General features: G+C 33.3%; 1 protein-coding gene across 4 annotated transcripts; it reads left to right on the top strand.

Annotated features, from left to right (window-relative positions):
• The first annotated feature begins 4,869 nt into the window (after positions 1 to 4,869).
• LOC121238708 lies at positions 4,870 to 20,078 on the top strand. 4 transcript variants are annotated; one of them, XR_005935153.1, is made up of 11 exons: positions 4,870 to 5,082; positions 5,835 to 6,042; positions 6,197 to 6,312; positions 10,646 to 10,754; positions 10,859 to 10,924; positions 11,229 to 12,354; positions 12,708 to 12,910; positions 13,008 to 13,068; positions 16,371 to 16,490; positions 17,029 to 17,118; positions 19,966 to 20,078. XR_005935153.1 is itself a non-coding variant. In XM_041135706.1 (10 exons), the coding sequence occupies exons 2-7, from the start codon at positions 5,843 to 5,845 to the stop codon at positions 11,503 to 11,505; spliced, it is 594 nt and encodes a 197-aa protein (XP_040991640.1). In that variant the 5' UTR covers positions 4,870 to 5,082; positions 5,835 to 5,842; the 3' UTR covers positions 11,506 to 12,354; positions 12,708 to 13,068; positions 16,379 to 16,490; positions 17,029 to 17,103. The 4 variants fall into 4 exon arrangements, 3 of the variants coding, with proteins under 3 accessions (XP_040991640.1, XP_040991631.1, XP_040991648.1); XM_041135706.1 differs by lacking the exon at positions 19,966 to 20,078 and having other exon boundaries at positions 5,835 to 5,972; positions 10,646 to 10,731; positions 11,229 to 11,348; ... (2 more) ...; positions 16,379 to 16,490; positions 17,029 to 17,103; XM_041135697.1 differs by lacking the exon at positions 19,966 to 20,078 and having other exon boundaries at positions 5,835 to 5,972; positions 10,646 to 10,731; positions 11,229 to 11,348; ... (1 more) ...; positions 12,708 to 13,068; positions 17,029 to 17,103.
• Positions 20,079 to 21,952: the final 1,874 nt, after the last annotated feature.

Below are 21,952 nucleotides of genomic sequence, written 5' to 3'. Positions count from 1 at the left end.
TGACAGTTGTGGGGTAAAAGGGGGAACCGGATGATTGTCATCAATAAAGGAAGCATCAGGTTTGCTTGCTGAAGACTTTGGAGGATGCCACATGGTGGTATGAAGTCCACGGCTAGGTCCACTCTTTTTGGGCGAAGAAGCTGTTTTTCAAGAAGCTGAATAGTGTCATCATCCTGCCTGAACGGGAACTCAATAGAACTACCTGGAAAAAGTTTTTTTTTTTATACAATATTCTTTTTTGTTCTCACTCTCAGTGCTAATGATAACAACCTTGCCTTTACCCAGGTGTTCGACAGGAGTATTTTTCATGGCCGAAGTCAAATTTTCGTTTGTCTCTTTGAATGTTACTGGAGGGAGAATTGGGTTTTCAAGGAAGAGGGTGGTCTGTAATTGATCTTTAAGCGAATCTTCAGCCCTTATCAAGCCAATGTTCATGCAAAGGTTCTCGACAGTTTCTGCACGCATCCAGTGACCATAACAAGGATCATCTAATGAGCTAGTATAAATTGGATATGCTTGATGAAGATGTCCCAAACAACCACACCCATAACAAAATTCAGAGAGCCTTTCATATTTAAAACTAATCTTTGCTGGCTTCTTGTTAATTCTGGGTAAACTAAAACCATCATAAAGAGGTTTCTCAGTGTTGATTTTGACTCTAATGCACATGAAAGGTTTAATACTATTCTCAAGGAGGTAAGAATAGTCAAGCTCTATCATATGCCCCAAGACTTTACCTATGTGTATTGCATTTTCTATTGTCATCATTTCCAATGGAAGTCCACATATATGAATCTAAAATGCTGAGAATGAGAGATCAATTTCTTGGATACTAAAGCCAGGGGGCCATTCTTTGAGAACCATGTGATATCCTTTAAAATTTCATAACCTTTGCTGAAATATTCTATTCTTTTCCAGACTCGAAGAGAAAGTAAATAAGAAAATGTTTATACCCAAGTCTTTAAATTCATTTATATTGACTTATACATCTCTAAGTTTTTACATAGTTATGAATAGTACTTCTTCAAGTATACTATTCACTCTCCAAACATTATTTTTAATGTTTTTTCTCTCACATACACATTAAAATCAACTTTGTAGAATTTATATTAAGATGATTTTGATATATAAAATTTGTATTAAGTTGATGATACAAAGTGTTTTTTAGTACTTATTAATATTTATTGATAAAATTGCTCATTTTGATATATGAAATTAATAATATTTAGATATATGAAATTTACATTTTTGAGCACATGGTGCTAATTGTAAAATATATAAAAAATAATAATTTTAAGAAAAAATAAAAAATAAAAATATTTTATTATTGTTTGGTTCAAAGATGTATAATTCAATTTGAGAGTTTTTCTTGATATGTAAAATTAATCTTCAAAATATGTGATTTTAAAAATACATATAAAAAAACCAATGCTATGCTCTTCCACATATAGGACATCTTCCACATCGAGATAAGCATCAAAAAGTCATTACATTGCTTGTAGACCAGAGAAGACTAGAAGACTTTAGCCCTAAGATAATCGATAAAATTTTACGAATGATTGTAAGATGGTTTATAAATAATATAAGATAGGTTAAATTAAATATTTTTTACATTTTAGAAAAGGAAAAATAAAAAGATAAATAAAAAATATTATAAAATTAAAATATTGTTAAGTTATAGTTTTATAATATTATTTTTATTTGAAGATTTGATTTTTTTTTTTTTATAATTGAGAAAAGTTGTAATGATTAGTTTGAAAATGTTATAATGATTAGCTTAAAAATACTTATATTTAAATTATATTTGAGAATGAGATGATATGAGAATAGAATTTTAGGATGAAATTTATTTCCAAACAAGCCCTAAGTCTATAAAAGGCAAGATATTTTATTTTAAGTTAGAATGGACAATAGTAAAAATGCATTAATCTATGTCAAAATTATGTGGCCTAATTGATATAACTCTCAATTTTTAAAATGGAGTTATGCAGTTCAATACCCCTCCCTAAATAAAAAATAAAAAACAAAAAAGCCCATTAATCTAATTCCAACAACAAAAAATAAAAATAAAAATCGTAAAAACTGATGTGATCTTAAAAAATACGTATTTAATCAAATTAATATTTAATAGTTATAAAATTTACGAATGAATGATTTAATTTTTAACAATTATATAAAAATAAGAAATTATTTCACGGGTTTGAATCACAGAATGAGTAACCTACAGGTCCTTAATGATTTGGAGGCATCCTAGAATCTAATATGATTAGGGGGTAAGTAGTTGGGTCTGGACCGAAAAAATCGAACCGACAAAATAGTTTGCTTGTGACTAAAGTTGAGGCCGGTTGGTCTCGATCTACAAGTTGTGGAACGAAAGAATTCGATTCGGTCTCAAGATCTATAAATTTTAAATCAGACCAAATTCTTATATATTTTTAATAATTTAATATATTATTTATATATAATAATTATACAAGTTAATGATATAATTTTTATTTAATTTATTATTATTATTAGTATAAAATATAAAATAATACATGCTATCAATTAATAATAAATTATAAATAATATGATAATTTATATCATTATAAATAGTTAATACATCATATATTCATTCATACTCTACTATTTAAATTTAATTAAAATAATTAGATAATTTTTTTTAAATACCTAAATTGTAAGTAAGTATGAATAAACTATAGATAATAAAATTATTTGATATTCATTAACTATATACAAAATGTATGACATTATTAATGATTATGCATACCAAAGAGTAAAGTCTAAATAGTAAGTAATAACTATTAACATCATAAATAAAATTATAGTAAAATATTTTTTTAATTATTTAGTTATATAATTCATATTAATAATTTATTTAATTTTAATTTAATAATTTAAATAATTATTTTTTTATTAATGTATTTGAAAAAAAATAACAAATTAATTGAATTGGACCGATCGGATTGGATTGGATCGGTAACTAACAGTTCTATTCAATTTCTATGGATGTTCGGTCTAATCCAACTAAGAGAAAATGATGAACCACCTCCTCGGTTCGGACCGAACCGATTTACACTAACTGTTTATCAATGAACATGCTAAAAAGAACAAAATCCATTAAAGTTGTGTTTGAATGTTGAACTGAGTTGAGTTAAGTTGAGTTGAGATGATAAAATATTATTTTTTAATATTATTATTATTTTAGAATTTGAAAAAGTTGAATTGTTTATTATATTTTATATTAAAATTTGAAAAGGTTATAATAATGAGTTGAAATAAATTGAAATGAATTGAAAAACCAAACGAAGCCTAAATCTTGTACAACAGAGGGACGTTGACGTCTTTTTTTTTTCTTCTTCTTCTTCGTAAGGTGGATTATTTTTCTCGTCTCAACCCCAGATATGCTATATTTACTTTGGATTGAGATCTTATTCTTATACGGAACATTACTTAGTGAAAATCTCATTTTTAAAAAGGTTTTACTATTTAAAAATTTGTTTCACAAATATATTTTTTTATTACGAGAATTATGGAGTAATGTTACATATAAGGGTGTAAAACAAAAATCGGTGAAATAGTAAATCAGACTGGACTGGACGGGACCAAACCAATGAGTTTAGTCCGGTACCGAGTTTGGTTTGGTATGGTACTGATTTTATTTTTAATAAACGGGTCAAAATCGATCCGATTCTGATTTTTCTTTTTCTAAAATCAGGCTGGACCAAACCGGACCGGTTCATATATATATTATAATTTTTTATATTGTATATAATATATAATTATACATAAAATAATTTTTTATTATATGATAAATTATTAATTAATATAATATTAAATTTTAAATTATTATATCACTATAGTCTATTGTATTAATAGTTATACTAATACTATATCACTATATTATATATTATATAATATATATAATATAGTATATTAAAATCGAAAAATCGGACCGAACCGGACCGAAACCAGTAAAACCAAAAGTACTGGTTTAGGAGAGTAACTGGTGCAGAATCGGTTCTTGAAAATGCAAAACATGTATATACCGGTTCGGTTTCAAATTTTGTCCAAAATTAGACCAAACAGGACCGGTTACACCAATATTTATATATAGTTGTAGAGTGTGCAAGCGTTGTACAATCGTTTTGAAAAAAAAATAGAGTTTACTATTAAAAAATTATTATTTTTCATGTAGATCCTGTATTTACTCATTTTTTTAATAAGATTGCGCAGTGCTTGTGCACTCCATGACTGCAAATAGCATTTCTCAAACTCTTTTCATGATCATTAATAAAATGAGAGGTGGTGACGTAAATTTTGAAATTTATGTGAATTTTCTTAGGAGAACATTAATGTTAGGTTTAGATAGTGAATTGAGATAAAAGTTGAAAATTGAATAAAATATTGTTAGAATATTATTTTTTAATATTATTCTTATTTTAGAATTTACAAATGTTGAATTGTTTATTGTATTGTATGTTAGAATTTGTGAAAGTTGTAATAATGAGAAAATAAGAGATAAGAAAATAAGAGATGAGATTAACTCACAATCCAAACCGAGTCTAAATATACTAAATATATTTATATAAATTTTTATTCTACACATATTATTTATTAATACATTGAAAATTTTAAATTTTGAATTTTAAAATAAAATTAATAAAATAAATCTTGTACCGTAAGTAAACTTACAAGTAAATTAGCACTAATTTTGATGGATTTTGTTACATTAATCGAGCCTGAAAATTTGAAACGTGTCGGTAAAATAATTATGTCGGTACCAGTCCATTTGGCGGCAAGTCACTGCAAGAGAATGTTGTCCGTAACTTGATGCTTCATGCCGGAGCTGCGGAGCGGAGCATTTCTGTCCCACGGCGAATCATTCACAGTATTCCAGAGCGGGAAAAAATAAGAGAAGGAAAAAAGAAAGAAACAGAAGTGGCGAGACCAACGGGTATTTTTTTCATTGAAGTTCCAAGCCGTCACTGCTCTCACAACTCTCAGTCCCTTACTTTTGAACTTAATTGCACAGACTCGTTCCCCTCTGCCTGCGCCGAGCCCCCCGAAGTCAAAGAACAGGTGAAATGATTGACAATTTGAGCTCATTTTTATTCCTTACGTTTGTCGGTTGTCCTCTGAATTCGCATTCCTAAAATGCTCCGTTCTTGGCGAAGATCTTTCGATTAGATTCGAAGAAGTGGTTTTCATTTCGACGCACTGTTGGAGTTTTTTTTGGTGAAAATTTTGATGTTTTTCTCTTAATTGAACATTATAATTATCATTATTCTGAATTGATAGATATTCGTTTCTTGCAATTGCTTCCAAATTGACCCGAATTCCCGCATATATCAGCTAGCTGCAGCCAGATTTTGTTGAGTCTGGCTGAATTGCAAAAACCGATAGGCCGATAGGTGTCGATCTCTAGGTTAGTACACCATAGATTATTGTTCTGTGCATATTACCGAAATTCCTGCTTGAAGTCGTTTTCTTTCAGGAAACTTTTTAAATCATCGTATACCTTCTAATTATTATAATTTTTTTATATTTTTATATAAAATAAAATAAAAAATTTAATTTTTTTAAATCTCAAAATAAAAATAATATTAAAATAATATATTCTAATAATATTTTTAAATCTGTTGTAGTAAATTAAGCCGGGTGTTTGATCGAGGTGGCCGGGGCAGATGTATTTATTATTTGCTTTTTTTTTTTGTTCTATAAAAAAAAATTATAAATGAGCTTGTTTTTATGTGCCGGGACTAGTATCAGTCGCAATAAATCCAAATATGTTGGGTGTTGCTTTTGCTAATCCGTATTGTTTGTTTTGCTAGTGGTGGCAATGTGTTTCAACTCCTGGCACGAAGAGAGGTTTCACCTTGAACGAATATCTCACCACAAGAATCATGAGGAGAAGCTTCTAAATCTCGATGTGATTCCATTGGGTCAAGGCATGCAGTACAAGATGCAAGGCAAGGTCTTGTCTCATGGTATGGTCTACATTATTTGTTGTGCTCGTGTATAGCAAGGTTTTGTCTCATGGTATGGTCCGCATTCTTTATTTTGCTCGTCTGATATATATACACATACACGCACGAACACTCATTCACTCACACGCACAATATATCTGTTATTGGTTTGGGTCTTTCATATAAGGATATCTGTTTAATCTTATTAAGCCGTTGTATATCTTCAGGGTGGAGGCAGAATGTTGTGGCATTTATCAGCCAAATATTGTCCACTATTGCCTCCTCCAAGGTCAACTATTGCAGCAGCCTTCAGCTCCGATGGAAGAACGGTTGCTTCTATGCAGTGAGATTCCATTTAGTCTATCTTACACCTTATAAAGGTTGGAACAAAGATTTGCGTATAGATGCTTAATTTTTAAAATAGCCTTGTGTTTTTATTCCTCCAGTGGAGACCATACCGTGAAGATTATTGGTTGCAAAACTGGGAGCTGCTTAAAGGTTTTGAGTGTTCACTGAAGGACCCTTGGGTGGTAAGTTTATATTATAGGCTCTATTCTTATTGTTCATAGTCAGGCGGGTAGAATATGCTATAAACTTTGTCTGTTCCATGATACATACTAAAGTCTTGCTGTCGTGATACTTTATTTGGCTTTTGAAGGAAAGCATTATTATTTAAACCAGTTGGAAGTTGCAACAGCTTCCATGATCAGTCTGCAACTTCCAACTGCAATTAGAAAAATGGATGTGTCAGTACTAGTGTCTTTGTTTACTGTCTTGCCAAGATTTTGTTTACTGTCTTTGCCTAAACTTACCATTAACACTTTGATCCTGAAATGGACATCTATTGCCTAAACTTACCATAAACACTTTGTTAGATTTTTGTTTAGTATTATTTTGTTAGTTGTGACTGGTGGTGAATAGTGTTTTGTAGACTTGTTTTGCTTGACCATTTCAGAGAAAAGCAAATGCTTTTTATAGATGATTGGTGGCCTAATAATGATGTTTAGCTCATGCTTCCTTTTCTAATCTCAATATTACTTGGCCTAAAATGCATTTTAATTTTGCTTACCCAAACAAGCTTATTTGAAAGTTCACTTTTGTGTATTCCACCATGTCAAAGGGTGGGTTTCCGCTCATTTTTATGGAAAATGTTCTTTGCAAAGCATGACTACAAGCTGGTAGATGGAACATGTTTCTTTCTGGTGAAATGGTCTGGTTTTCATGTAGTAACCTTGGGAAGGGAACATGATTATTCGATTCATTTGTTTTATTTATAAAAAAAAAAATGACTACAAGGTAAATGGAATGAAATATTTCTTTTGTTATTGAACTCTTATTGCTTGAAAAACTGGCATGAACCAAGTGATGAAGAAAGTAACCCAATTGAAGCTGGTAATGGTGGATAATCAATTGTACTTATAAAACATTATTGCTAAACACTAGCACATGCATTTGCAAGCATACAATGGACTTTTTCGGGTGATATTGAATCTGATTTGTATCTTTTCTCTGACTGCCCTTTAACTAGTTAGGACTGTTTGGGTGCATTTCTTGACATTATTTTGATCTATTGTCATTAATTTCAAAACCATTTTGAGGTGCTGCAATATTTGTACATAAATTTTTAAACTCATTTTCTTTACTCTTTTTTAATATTCTATTTGAATATAATATGCAAAACTAGTTAACGAGCTTTTTGATTTCTTGGCTGCAGGAATTGACAATGGACTATTATTTGGTGTGAGATTAAATCACTGATAGGAAGATTGTGCTACTGATTTTGTAACTCATTTCTTGTAATTTTGTATTTGGTAATGTAATTTATAAATACCATTAATGTAATTTATAAATACCATGAGTGTAATATGTTGTGGATTGCATTGTGATGCATGTATAGATGAATATTGGATTTTTTTTTTTGTTCACATGCATTTAGTGTTTTTAGAACACAAATATTATGTGTTTCATGAACTTGACTTCTTAGAAAAACAATTAATAAAATACTAGCTTTTACAAAAAAAAAATCCGGATACAACTCGAAACCCAAATTTCTAGATTTCAAAAATCCGGATCAATCCAAATTTCGGTCTGGAACTAACCTGGATCAACTCGGTCTGGATTTCAACCCGGATTTAAAATCCGAATTCCGGTTCAGATATACCCAAATTTCCAGATCGTAATCCGGATGAACAGCCTTAACCGTAAGTAAACTTACAAGTAAATTAGCACTAATTTTGATGGATTTTGTTACATTAATCGAGCCTGAAAATTTGAAACGTCTCGGTAAAATAATTATGTCGGTACGAGTCCATTTGGAGGCAAGTCACTGCAAGAGAATGGCGTCCGTAACTTGATGCCTCATGCCGGAGCATTTCTGTCCTACGGCGAATCATTCACAGTATTCTAGAGCGGGAAAAAATGAGAGAAGGAAAAAAGAAAGCAAGAAAGAGAAGCAGCGAGACCAACGGGTATTTTTTTCATTGAAGTCCCACGCCGTCACTGCTCTCACAACTCTGTCGCTTACTTTTGAACTTAATTGCACAGACTCGTTCTCCTCTGCCTGCGCCGAGCCGCCCGAAGTCAAAGAACAGGTGAAATGATTGACAATTTGAGCTCATTTTTATTCCTTACGTTTGTCGGTTGTCCTCTGAATTCGCATTCCTAAAATGCTCCGTTCTTGGCGAAGATCTTAAGTTTCGATCAGATTCGAAGAAGTGGTTTTCATTTCGACGCACTGTTGGAGTTTTTTTTGGTGAAAATTTTAATGTTTTTCTCTTAATTGAACATTATAATTATCATTATTCTGAATTGTTAGATATTCGTTTCTTGCAATTGCTTCCAAATTGACCCGAATTCCCGCATATATCAGTTGCAGCCAGATTTTGTTGAGTCTGGCTGAAATTGCAAAAACCGAAGACCAATAGTCGTCGATCTCTAGGTTAGTACACCATGGATTATTGTTCTGTGCATATTAACGAAATTCCTGCTTGAAACTCATTAAGGCCTCGTTTGCTTTGATGAAACTTTTCAAATTATCTCATTTTATATAATTATTATAATTTTTTTTTATATTTTCATATAAAATAAAATAAATAATTTAATTTTTTTAAATTTTAAAATAAAAATAATATTAAAAAATTATATTCTAACAATATTTTTAAATCTATTGTAATTAAGGCCGGAGTGTTTGATTGAGGTGGCGGTGGCAGATGTATTTATTATACGCTTTTTTTTTTTTCTATAAAAGAAAAATTATAAATGAGCTTGTTTGTATGTGCCGGGACTAGTATCAGTCACAATAAATCCAAATATGTTGGGTGTTGCTTTTGCTAATCCGTATTGTTTGTTTTGCTAGTGGTGGCAACGTGTTTCAAAAGTATCGTGGGAGAAGCTTCTAAATCTCGATGTGATTCCTTTGGGTCAAGGCATGCAGTACAAGATGCAAGGCAAGGTCTTGTCTCATGGTATGGTCTGCATTATTTGTTGTGCTCGTGTATAGCAAGGTTTTGTCTCATGGTATGGTCCGCATTCTTTATTTTGCTCGTCTGATATATATACACATACACGCACGCACACTCATTCACTCACGCGCACAATATATCTGTTATTGGTTTGGGTCTTTCATATAAGGATATCTGTTTAATCTTATTAAACCGTTGTATATCTTCAGGGTGGAGGCAGAATGTTGTGGCATTTATCAGCCAAATATTGTCCACTATTTCCTCCTCCAAGGTCAACTATTGCAGCAGCCTTCAGCTCCGATGGAAGAACGGTTGCTTCTATGCAGTGAGATTCAATTATAGTCTATCTTATACCTTATAAAGGTTGGGACAAAGATTTGCGTATAGATGCTTAATTTTTAAAATAGCCTTGTGTTTTTATTCCTCCAGTGGAGACCATACCGTGAAGATTATTGGTTGCAAAACTGGGAGCTGCTTAAAGGTTTTGAGTGTTCACTGAAGGACCCTTGGGTGGTAAGTTTATATTATAGGCTCTATTCTTATTGTTCATAGTCAGGCGGGTAGAATATGCTATGAACGTTGTCTGTTCCATGATACATACTAAAGTCTTGCTGTCGTGATACTGTATTTGGCTTTTGAAGGAAAGCATTATCATTTAAACTAGTAATATGATTTTCTATGATGTGTGCCATATGGGAATCTATCATATGGTGATTGCCTGTTAGAAAAAATTGACTTATTTGAAAATAGATCTTATTCCAAAATTATCATCTCATCTCCTTCCCAAACATAATTCAAATACAAATATTTTCAAACTAATCATTACAATTTTTCCAAACTTTCAAACAAAAAATAAAAAACAATTCAATTTTTTTCAAATTCCCAAACAAAAATAATATTATAAAACTATATTCTAACAATATTTTAACTTTATAATATTTTTAATTCAACTTTTTCTCTCTCCTTTCCGAAAACCCAAAAAATACTCAACTCAAACTATCTCACTACTATTCAAAAACTATCTTACTACTATTCACAAAATTCTCATCTCATCTCACTCCTCACACGAGCCTGTCAAATGAGCTCCTTTTCATGCTCATTACAAGAATGCATTCACACCGTTAGATATGATGTGTTACATAACATACACCTATTCTATGAATTTTCTGCGTGCTATGCATCTCTCATTCTCATATTCCAGTGGAACTTTTGCAGGTTAGGTTTCATCACTTATATCCTGAAATACTTGTGAGTGGAAGTTTGGATCATGAAGTTTGTTTGTGGGATGCTAATACTGCAGAGTGTATAGGATCACGTGATCTTTGTAATTTCTTCTATGGCTTATATAGCATTTTGGAGAAGAATATCATGTTGAAATTGTATAATTTACATATGGATATGACAGTTAATTTCCTTTTCTCCTCACAGATTGTCCTATCGCTTCTATTGCGTTCCATGCACGGGGAGCTTCTTGCTGTGGCTTCTGGTCACAAGGTGAGGATTTTTTAGCTTTGGATTTTACAGTGTCTAATGTTGACTTATTCTTTAATTACAATAGTTTATAATTTCTTTATTAGCTATATATATGGTATTAAGGCTGGAGAGCAGAGACATATACACCAGCCATTGTGCTGAAAACACGCAGGTCTCTTCGGGTGTGCATTTTCACCCACATGCAGCCCCTTTGTTTTAATGTTTTAACTGCCAAAGTAACCTCTCTTTGCGGTATCAGACCACTATATGCCTTTTGGCCTTTCATGTTCTCTCTTTTTGGTTCTGATATTGTGCTGATTTGCAGGTCAATGACCTTGACTCATCAGATTTCTCAAAGACACTTGCAACTTCTCCAGGTTACTTGCATTATCCTCCACCCACTGTGTACTTGGCTGGTGCTCATTCCAGTGGTCTTCCTTGTTTGGTAGATGAACTTCCTCTCATGTCTTCACACCTTTTGGTGTGGCCTTCATTTGCCAAAGATTATGGGAGAACATCTTTGCAGCCTACATATGGGGGCGATGCAGGTTTGGCTAGTGTGCAACAGAGAGTGGATCCTTCTGCTTCAGTGCGGCCTCTGAGATATTCCACTTTATCAAGGTAGTATGAACTTTTATTTTCTCCTATTGATCCTAATAACTCATTACCTGTGCCAGAGGATACGGGAAATGATTCTTTAATGAGTGAAACAGATGACGCGATTCCTCAATCTGCTATGGATGCCATGGAGATGGTGGAAATGCATCCTGAAGAGAGAAATGATCGCTTCTTTCCTTTTGGTGATCCAATGTATTGGGAGCTACCTACCCACCCGTGGGTAGCCCAAGTGGTAAGGGCGAACTATTATGCATAAGCCCCATGTCACAGGTTTGATTCCCCCTGGGATCAAATTGCGATTTAAGTGGGAGGTCATAGCGGTGGGTTGCTGTGCTAGTCTCCCCGGGTGTTTAGATTCCATGGGTGAGTCCTAAGGGCTCTGCTGTGGGGTGGTTCCCCTGCCATTAAAAAAAAAATGTATTGGGAGCTACCTTTCTTGCAAGGGTGGTTAATTGGACAGAGTCAAGCTGCGGAATGCACCATGGGCTCAGTCAATGCTTCAGCCCATGAGAGTTTATCAACATTTAGTGAAATGAAAAATCTTATGGCTCCTTCAGTTATGCTGATCAGTGTCAGCCAATCTAGAGTTACTGGAAGATCTAGTTCCCATCAGCATTCTTTGCATTCTCGCATGAGGTCCAGATTGGATCCAATGAAGGTTTTAACTTCAATCACATTCCATGTGATGGAAGTGAACTTGCAACCTTGATGGCTGTTGTGGAGTTACCTTGCGCTGTGAAGCTAAGAATACGGCCGCATGATGTTAAAGATCCTTGTGCTCTTCTTGAAGCAGAAAAGTGTCTCTTAACTATACCGCATGCTGAACTTTGTGGGTATAACCATTAAATAATAGAGTTCTTCTATTTTTATCTTTTAAAATCTGTTTTGAGCTTGTTGCTACCATAAACATTCAGAAATCTGTAAATGGAAGTAGGACTTTTTGGTAATTCTACTTATCTGAAAGTAGTTCTTTCTTGGAGTAACATTTAGCTTGAAGATAGAGATATGATATTATTCCAACTATCCTTGTTTCCCCCATTATGGAACTAGATACCTTTTCTGCCTTTCTTCTTTTAGTAACATTAATGTGTAGACTAACTTGTCAAACTATATATATATATATAATGTGTATGATACACGATACATAACATCGGAGGGATGTTTACTTGTCCAGATATGTTTGCAGTGAAATGGGTGCTCATTTTTCACCTTGTGGGAGATTTTTAGCGGCCTGTGTTTGGCATGTGTGCTGTCTCATCTGGAAGCTGATCCATGATTGCAAGGCCAGGTCCACAACAAAATTACAGTGGCTGCAACATCCCCACAGCATCCAATTTCAGCTCACGAAGTTCTATATGAGTTTCCGATATATTCCCTCGAAGAGGCAACGTAAAGCTTATACCTACTCATGTGTCATGTCTTTTTCAGGTTTTGATTTATGCTTTTCCTTGTACTTCTGCCTGATAATTTATGCTTGTTTATCTAGATTTGGTTCAGTGCTTGCATTACGGGCAATACGGGCTGCCCATTGATTAACTTCAATTCAGGTCAGTTGCTTTCTGGTGCCTCTTTTTCTTTTTCTTTTTTGTTGGAGGGGGTGATATGCTTTTGGGAGATTGGATAATCTCTAATGATTGGATATATAGTTTCATTTGTCTCACATGATACGGGTCAGCCTTCTCTAACAAATGAATGCATGCGTTCTTATGGAAAATAAAAACAGAAATAGTTTATAATTATATGAGTTTGGTAATGTCAACGGTAAGAAATATTCTTTGTACTTTTGAGAGGTATCTTTTGGTGTGCAAGAAATTTTACTTGGTTATATCAACCTTGAATTTTTTCCTTTGTTATAAAAATTTTGAATTGCATCTTTTTAGCAGTTTTTTCTTCACAATCAAATGGCATGTGTAAAGGAATATTAACTCTCCCTAAAAGTTTTGGCAACTTTTTCTGCTTGGTGAAGATTTAGTTGTTTTAGTCAGAAGTGAGGTGTGTAAGCCCGCAGATTTTACATTTGATTTATCTTTTTTGCATCTAATGGCAATGTTATAATTTAAATTGGTGTTGTGACACAATAATGACCTATTTTTACAAGCATTAAAGATTCATCAATTGTATTTATAAACTGGAAGCTGTGCCTGTCTTGTATTAAAGACGTTCATTTTTATGTCCTTACTTCTCTCCTACATTGGAGCACTTGTTACTTGCTTACAGTCGACGCAATAGTTCACTTCTCAAGAGTGGGGGTGGTGGTGGACGGGTGTAACACCCCCTTCCCGTAGGCTAGGAGTGTCACGTACTTTTCATAAAAATAAAATCCGGCAAGAGATTTCAAATTTCATAAACGAAATCAGCAATTTATTTTGTAGCAAAAGGTCTAATAAAAAGTCTTCCAAAAACATTAAATGAAATAAACTGAACAAAACTCATGTCATAAAAATATATTTTATTTTAGAAAGTCTGAACAAAAATTTAATGCTCCTTCTACTTCTGGCCTGTTTGCTCGTAATCATTATCACCACCTGGGTGGTTTAAAACATGAAAATAAACAAAAATGAGTCGAAGACTTAGCAAGGAATCCATCACAACGTAGACATACTAAACATAAGGTTTTCATAAAACTTTTATGCTGAGAGTTTAAAAATTCATGACTATTCATACTGATGCTTGTGTTATGCATGACTGTTTAACTGAATTAACTGACTGATCTGATTATCTAACTGGCCAACACACTTAATCTTGTGTGTGAGGTTGTGCACCGACCCCACGTCCCGCTGCAGCAAGGGGAGCTGCTGATAGTATTCTGGCATACTATGGTGGACCATGACTGAGTTCGTGGCTTGCACATCCACCCTGAAACTGAACTGCATTTGTAGCATGCATCTGAATGGCCATCTAATTAACTGAACTGATCTTATCTTTCACTTGAAATTAAGATGGCTTACGTGTCTTATATATATGAGATGCATGACATACTACATACATAATCATAATTTCTGAATTTAAACATGATGCGGAATGACAAAAATAGTATGCTATGCTGGATGACATGTTTGCATATGACATGAGTGGTGCATAAAATAATTGGCTGGAAAGAACTGGCTTGAATACTAATTATCTATAAACAGAACGATGATGATCCTAAACTTGTGATCAAATTACTTACCTCGCTGCGTGTCTTCTTGAATAACACTTCGTAACTTGAGACCTATATGAAATAATAACTATCATTAAATTGGTTTGGAAACACATAAGTACTAATATCTTACTTAATTAAATCTACAATCTAAAAGATAGTGTTAAACATATCAATAAATCCTAGTATCTAAATTACTTAAAATACTTATTCATAATTTAGATGAATACTCAAACTATTTTAAAATAATTCATAAACTTAAATTCATAAACTAAGTTTTATTTCTTAACAAAATTATTAAATCTTATAAGAAACCTAATAAATTCTATTAAATATTTTTAACATCATAATTTTATTAAATTCTTAACATAATAATTTTATTAAATTCTACTAAATAGACAAAGGAATATTAACAAAATATTTACAAAACATCCTTATAAAAATAGTATTTGATTAATATATTTATTTAAAAAAACTGACTTTTAAGATATTAAGCCCAATATAATTTATTAAAACTGTTGTTGAAATAAAATAATATCAAGCCCAATTTAAAATACAAGCCCATTTAAACATAACTAAAATAGTTTCTGTAAAAGCATATAACCTGGCCCAATAACATATAATACTGAACTACATGAGCCCAACGAAAATGAGCTCAAACACCCGCGCAAGGCCAAGGGCCCAAGGCCCATCAAAAGCCCACGGTTTCCTTCTAGAAACAGAGAACACGGCTAAACCAAAAGGAAAGTAGAGAGTTTGAGAGAGAGGGGTTCTGCGATCGGAAGACTCACCGAGAGAGGTCTGAGTGCGAAGGCGACTCCGGGTGGCTGGGAGAGATAGGCGACGCGACTGGGAGTTCCTATGGTGGTGCGGCACCGAGTGAGGGAGAGAGAGAGAGAGAGAGAGAGAGAGTTTAGAGAGAGAAACTGCAGGACCGAAACAAAAGAGAGGAAAAAAGATGAGGTTGGCGGCAGTCGGCTTACCGAAAAGGAGTGGCTGAGCTGGGGCTGGGCTGGTCGGCACCTTCTGTGACGCCGGAGAGGGAGTTCGGCACCTCTAAGCAGCGTGGAGTTGTTGCGAAAAGGAGTGGGTGGCTCACGAGTTATTCCTCTCGTACGAGGTAAGCGCTATTTAATATTGGTAGAAGATAGAGAAATAAGAGGAAAACCTAGAGGAGTAGAGACGTGCATGAGAAATGAGAAATGAGAGTGGCGACGTGCGGAGTGGAAATCGTTACTCATCAACAGAGTCGGTTTTCCACTAGAACGTTAGAAACAGACACTGAGAAACATACGGGTTTGAGATTTAAAGTGTTTGACTAAGAGGCTAAAAACAATAGATAAGGTTCGATGGAGATAGAGAAAATAAACTTTAAATTTCAAATCAAATCTAGTGAACGTAAATATGATGCAATATAGAAAATCATTATTAAAAACAAAGCTCTAGCAATTTTAAATAAAACCATTAAAGTAATTATAAAAAAAAATAAAGTAAAAATAAATTCTGATAAAACTATAATAAACTAAAAATTTCACTAGGAAATTTACTTATATACCCTAAAACCAAAACTATAATGTTACAAGGGGTTATTCTTGGACATGTATGTTTACAGAACTTCGTTACCCAAGACTACAATTTGTCTCGTCTGGCCATGTACATCGCTCTGGTTTATGATTTGCCTTCATTGAAAAACTAATTTTCACCAATCAGGTCTACAGAGTTTCTGTTTCTGATATGGAACTTGTGAGAGTTCTTCCTAGTGCTGAGGATGAGGTCAACGTAGCCTGCTTTCATCCATCAGTTGGAGGTGGCCTGATCTATGGGACTAAGGTAAACAAGACTTGGCATGTGCATCTTTGTATTTGGGTATCTATAGCTTAATACTTCATTTTTCTTTTTTTTTTTAATAGGCAAGTTATGTTGGGCTTGTTTGTGTGGAGCCTAGTTCTGTTTGTGTGTGGCCTAATTTGATGGGCTGCCTTGACAAGAATTCGTTGTAGTCTTTTAGGCTTGGTCCATATTTGCTTTGGGGGGGGGGGGGGGGGGGGGGGGGGAGGGGGAGAATTTAACCTGTTTTGGCCCTTGGTCCGACCCAACCTGCAGACTAGGGTTTATTAATCCGACCTTACCCACTAAATAAGGTTGGCTATAAATTGTATTAAACCCTTGTACAGCCACACTGTATCTTTGATTTGTCATCTAAATAAAATCCTCTGAAGTTCCGTGCACCAAGCCACGTAAATCTTGTATTTGTGTGTGATTGATTTCGTTTTTGCTTTACTTTTTCTCTTATCGTTCATAACAAGTTAAACGTTTTTATTAACCAAATTCCATTTTTCTTTTAAAATTTGTTTTGCTGTAAATGCAGGAAGGGAAACTAATTGGGATCCTCCAGCATGATTGTTCTCAAACCACAAATTGTGCAGCATCTCGTTTTCTTGCTGAAAAAAATCTCAAGGTAGGTTTAAGTATGATGGTGTCCTCCTTAGAAGCTTTTACTCCTGTGTAGATTTATGCATTTTTAAGAAGGCATTCTCCTATGTATACTCTCAGTTTACATGGGTTGCGTCCCTAGTGCCTTTTAACAAATATCGATGACTTATAAAAAAATAGAACACTGATGTGTTTGATAGATTACTATTATTTGCCTCAAACATAGGTTTTGCAGCCTGAATGATGCTGCTTGTTTGTTGGTTGCATGTTTAACTTTTTCCTTTCCTAAAATGATGTTTGTAAAACTGATAGGCGCTTTTGACTCATTGCTAGGGACTCGTTATTCTTTTCTTTTTATTTTGCTTTTGTTGTTGTTGATAAGGGAACAAAAAATAGTAGCTTTATATGAAAACTGTCGAATATTTTTTGGTAGCATTCACATGAAGCTTTGAAGCAAAACTTTGTAAGCACTTTATTTAGTGAAGGCATGCCAAGTCTTTTGCGGCCTGTGTGTTGAATTTGTTAACTTTGCTCAATGCAGTTGCTTCACATGTCATGGATTAAACTAGTCTGTCTATGATATGGACCTTCATCATAAACTCTTCTTGTTTCTAATTTATTTGAATATTTATCCACCAAGAAAAATGGGCCATTCTTCGTGATTGTAACATGTTTCCACCGATTTTACCAACAGACCACATGAATTCTTTGAGCTTGTAAAATTACAGGAAGCCTTTGTCATGTGCCTGCATCCACATGCATGTTTACTGAAATTATCCAAGTATCCCTGTAATGCAGCAGAAATATCTACCAATTCACTCAACAAATTGGATAGTATTCAAGCATGCAATTAATTTAATAATTAAACAATAACATAAAATAAATAAATTGCATAACACTAAGATTGGAATCGAAGGGAAACCCTTTAAAGAACTCTTTAAAGGTAAAACCGTACGGAGCAACCAAACCCAAGAAAGTCAATCTTATTATTTGAAAATCAATTACAACTACTCATCAATCACAAAATCTTTGCAACTTGACTCTCTTACTTGCCTAGACAAACGACCCGTTTGTCTTCTATCGCAGTAGCAGTCAGAACTTCTGACGATTTTCAAATATTGTATATCCTCCTAGAACTCTAGGGGATAAATTTCAATCACACGATCCTACACACTTGAAGTACGATCACACTCAAAGAGATATCACAAATATGAAGATTCACTAAGTAATTTTCTTATCAAACGATGCACTAGAAAGTACTCTAGAAAATATGTAGATCTGAATCTCTGTGGATCCTAACCAGTAAAATCCTTTAAATAAACAATCTGGAAAGAGTTCCAGTTTCAATAGGATTCTGCTGACGGATAGAATCTGTCGTGAAGATGTCCCCTGACGGATTGCTGACATGTCGCCATAAGTTCATAACTCTTCTCTGCAGTAACTAATTTATGTTCAGCTTCTGTTATGGATAACTTCTTGATAGTTCGAATTCTTTCTACTTGATATCTTCTTTTTGAATCTTCTATTCAGATCACTTGAAATCTCCTATCTTTTTGAACATTCAATCTTGATCAAAAGTCTTTTGAACTTTTATCTATTTAATCACTTATCTTAGAATTCAAATATTCATATATAAAGATAAAGACAAATTACATTCATCCAATAATTCAAATAGATCCTAGTCATCTAATTCTAGCCAACAAACTTTTACATCAACATTTACTTTTACATATGTGTGCCGGGGATTGACCTCTGTTGAGATGCAAGGGATTGATCTCCAGTTAGATTTTTGTGCCATGAGCTTCCTTTAAACTTTCATTCAAGGGATGAATCTTCAACTTTGTGAACGAGTGACCTAAGAGAAACTCATGACCTTCATTTGAAGGGCGATTGAAGAAGTCACTCTCTATGTGGATGAACTAGTTGGATCCCACGTGGTACATCCTTAGAATGCTGATGAGTGATGGCCCGATGGGCAAAAGAAATTTACAGACAAACGATACAACTAGGGGTGAAAACTGATCCATTCGGCACGATTTTTGAGCAAAACCGACCCGACCAATGAGAGAAAATTGGATGGAGCAACCAACCGTAACCGGTCAATGGGGAGGAGGAAACCGATCGAGATGGTTCTCGGTCGGAGTTCGGTTCCCTAACGGCGAGATTCTTCTGAGAGAGAGAGAGTTGAAGAGGTGTAAAACGCAGGGGAAAAGGTGACTGGGGAAGAAGATGATCCCATCTCGAAACGACGCCATTCAGTTTAAGTGGAACAACGTTGTTTCATACATACTTTTTTTTTTCATACGTGATAAATAAAATGACGCCGTTTGTTTCTATTATGTTTTGTATACTTATAGGTGGAATGACGTCATTTTGATTAGTATATATTAAAAAATATTTTTTTTTATTTTATTGGTCGGTTCAGCGGTCTAGTCCAGGTTCAAACCGGAACCAAACTGCTGAACGTCGGTTCCTTGAATTTTCCACCACACACCGGCTGATTCTCCACCGGTTGCAGCTGATTCCTAACGTGGCCGGTCGATTCCATCGATGGCGGCCGGTTGTGTCGCTTTTTGTTCAGCCCTAGATACAACTATAATTTAAAGTTTCTTCGATTACGAAACATGGATTTGTAGCTTGTAATTGTTTGCAAAACAAAAAAAAGAAAAAGAAAAAAAAAATAACACAACTATTTCATTGGCGTATAAAGCCAGACCGTAGGTTTATGCAGTAACTTGAGCCTGAGGTGACAGACAATGAACAAATATAACTAGCTCTCGTTTGTACTCTCTCAGTTATAAATTAATGCGATGGTATATATTTACAGATACCTTAGGTCTGTCTCTAATCTTGCTATAAATTTTTGTGACAGGAAATAACGAGGCGGCTCGAATTGGAGATGATCTCCAGCTGCAGATTTTGTCCTACGGTAAGCTCAATCACTCCTTGGGAAGGTCCGAACTTGTCTTCCTTTTATTTCGTGAACATTAATGGAGTCTTTTGGATTTGGGAGTGATCATCTAGGCGTGCCTGATCATGAAGTACTTGAAAAAGGATAATGTTTAATTACTTGGGTGCTTCGGGGAAATTATAAAGAACCTACTTGGTTGGACAAAATTAATTTGCATCCCAAAGCCATACCGGATGTAGCTTTTCTCGTGAGTGAGTGGACCTTGTGTTTCAAAAAGAAGGGTGCACTTGTTTATCGATATGACATAAAGAGGGAAATGAATCTTTGGCATTTTATGATCTTGGAGAATAGTACTTTTGTAAAGGCTGTCACCCATATTTGACGTACATAGATAATTAGGTGTATCATGTGGTTTTCTTTGCATGTCACCTCTCCGACTTAGGAACCACAGCTTAAAGCATCTATATCCGGTGCAATTACATCATCGTGTCAGATAATAATACGACTCGAACATGGCCAGATAATATACCAACGTGTGTCCAAGAGTTTAAAGTTGAATTTAAAGGTAAGATCCCTTGGCACGTGGCATGATATATTCCTTGGCAATACGGTATGTTTAGGATATGATAATTGCTACTTATATAAAAAAATTATACAAAATAAACTTATAAATTGATGTGATTTTTTAAGATCTATTAAATTTATTTTACAATAAAATTAATTTTATAATTTAATATATCATATCGAATCACATCAATTTATAGATTTAGTATTGTTTAATTCTTTTATGTCTAAAAGATATAGCTGGCACTTGTGTCGGTCAAAAATAGAACTTCCTTGATTTGAATGAAAAAATAAAAAAGAGAGATCCAAATGGTGTTTTAAATACTTATGAGAGATGTTAGAAAAAATTATCTAATGTACTTTATCATGTTCGTGAGCATTAGAAGAATCGGGGATGTTTGGATGTCAATAATGTTTGAAAATATTTGAGAATTATAAGAATTTGTTTGATATTAGGTTTTGAAAAATAAAAGCAAAGAAGTTGAATATTTTTTTAAAAAAATAAGTAAAAGGTTTTTTTAAAAAATAAATATTATATTGGAATTTGTGAAAAAGATATAATAGATGAAGTTAAAAATTTGTTTCAATATAATTTTTTAATCAAATTTTATTTTTTAATTTATAAAATTTGTATATTTTTATGTTTAATTAATGATTAGGTAATAATTAAATTAAAATTTTACAATTTGAAATATATATATATATATATATTGTATTTAAGTTATGAAAAAATTTAAAAATTAGTTACCCAAACATGTCTAAATCTTAACCCAAGCAACGTCATATCTTTTACATGATTCTGCGTCATATCAAATATATTATATATGTACATTTGAAATAGCAATAGATTTTTATTTTTAATTGTTTTTTAAAAAAATAGCACTCATTTCCCTCTTTTAGGCTTCTCTCACATGCCGTCGGCATAGAATTTGTTCTCGTATGCGCACCTACTGTCCACCACCACGTTCAACTGTTCTTTTGGATTTCACATTTTTTGTTAAAAAAAAAAAATAAGAGCAAACAAAGATTGAAAATAGCAAATAGTGAGACGATTATTAATCTATTTTTTAGACAAATATTATTTTATACTCACGAATTGAGTCCTAAAAAAAAGGAATCTGACAATTTTGCTTTTAAAATACAATACTGTTTATATAGTATGCAGATTGTAAATTTTAAACACTAATTTTAGAATAAATAGATATAATAGCAGCAATTATAATCTTTCATTTAAATTTTTTTTAAAAAAAGTTTCTATCATAAAAGTGTGAAGTAACTGTAAAAAAGATAAAAAAAGAATGTAACTATTATTTTATATCTACTTTTATATTTTAATTTATGTATTGTGAAACTCATTTCCTTATAAATTACTAAAAATTTGTGT

The sequence above is a fragment of the Juglans microcarpa x Juglans regia genome, chromosome 1D (genome assembly GCF_004785595.1).
Source record: "Juglans microcarpa x Juglans regia isolate MS1-56 chromosome 1D, Jm3101_v1.0, whole genome shotgun sequence".
NCBI classification, from domain to species: Eukaryota; Viridiplantae; Streptophyta; class Magnoliopsida; order Fagales; family Juglandaceae; genus Juglans; species Juglans microcarpa x Juglans regia.
The sequence above is the reverse complement of the archived record's forward strand: the minus strand, read 5'-3'. Positions and strand labels throughout refer to the sequence as shown.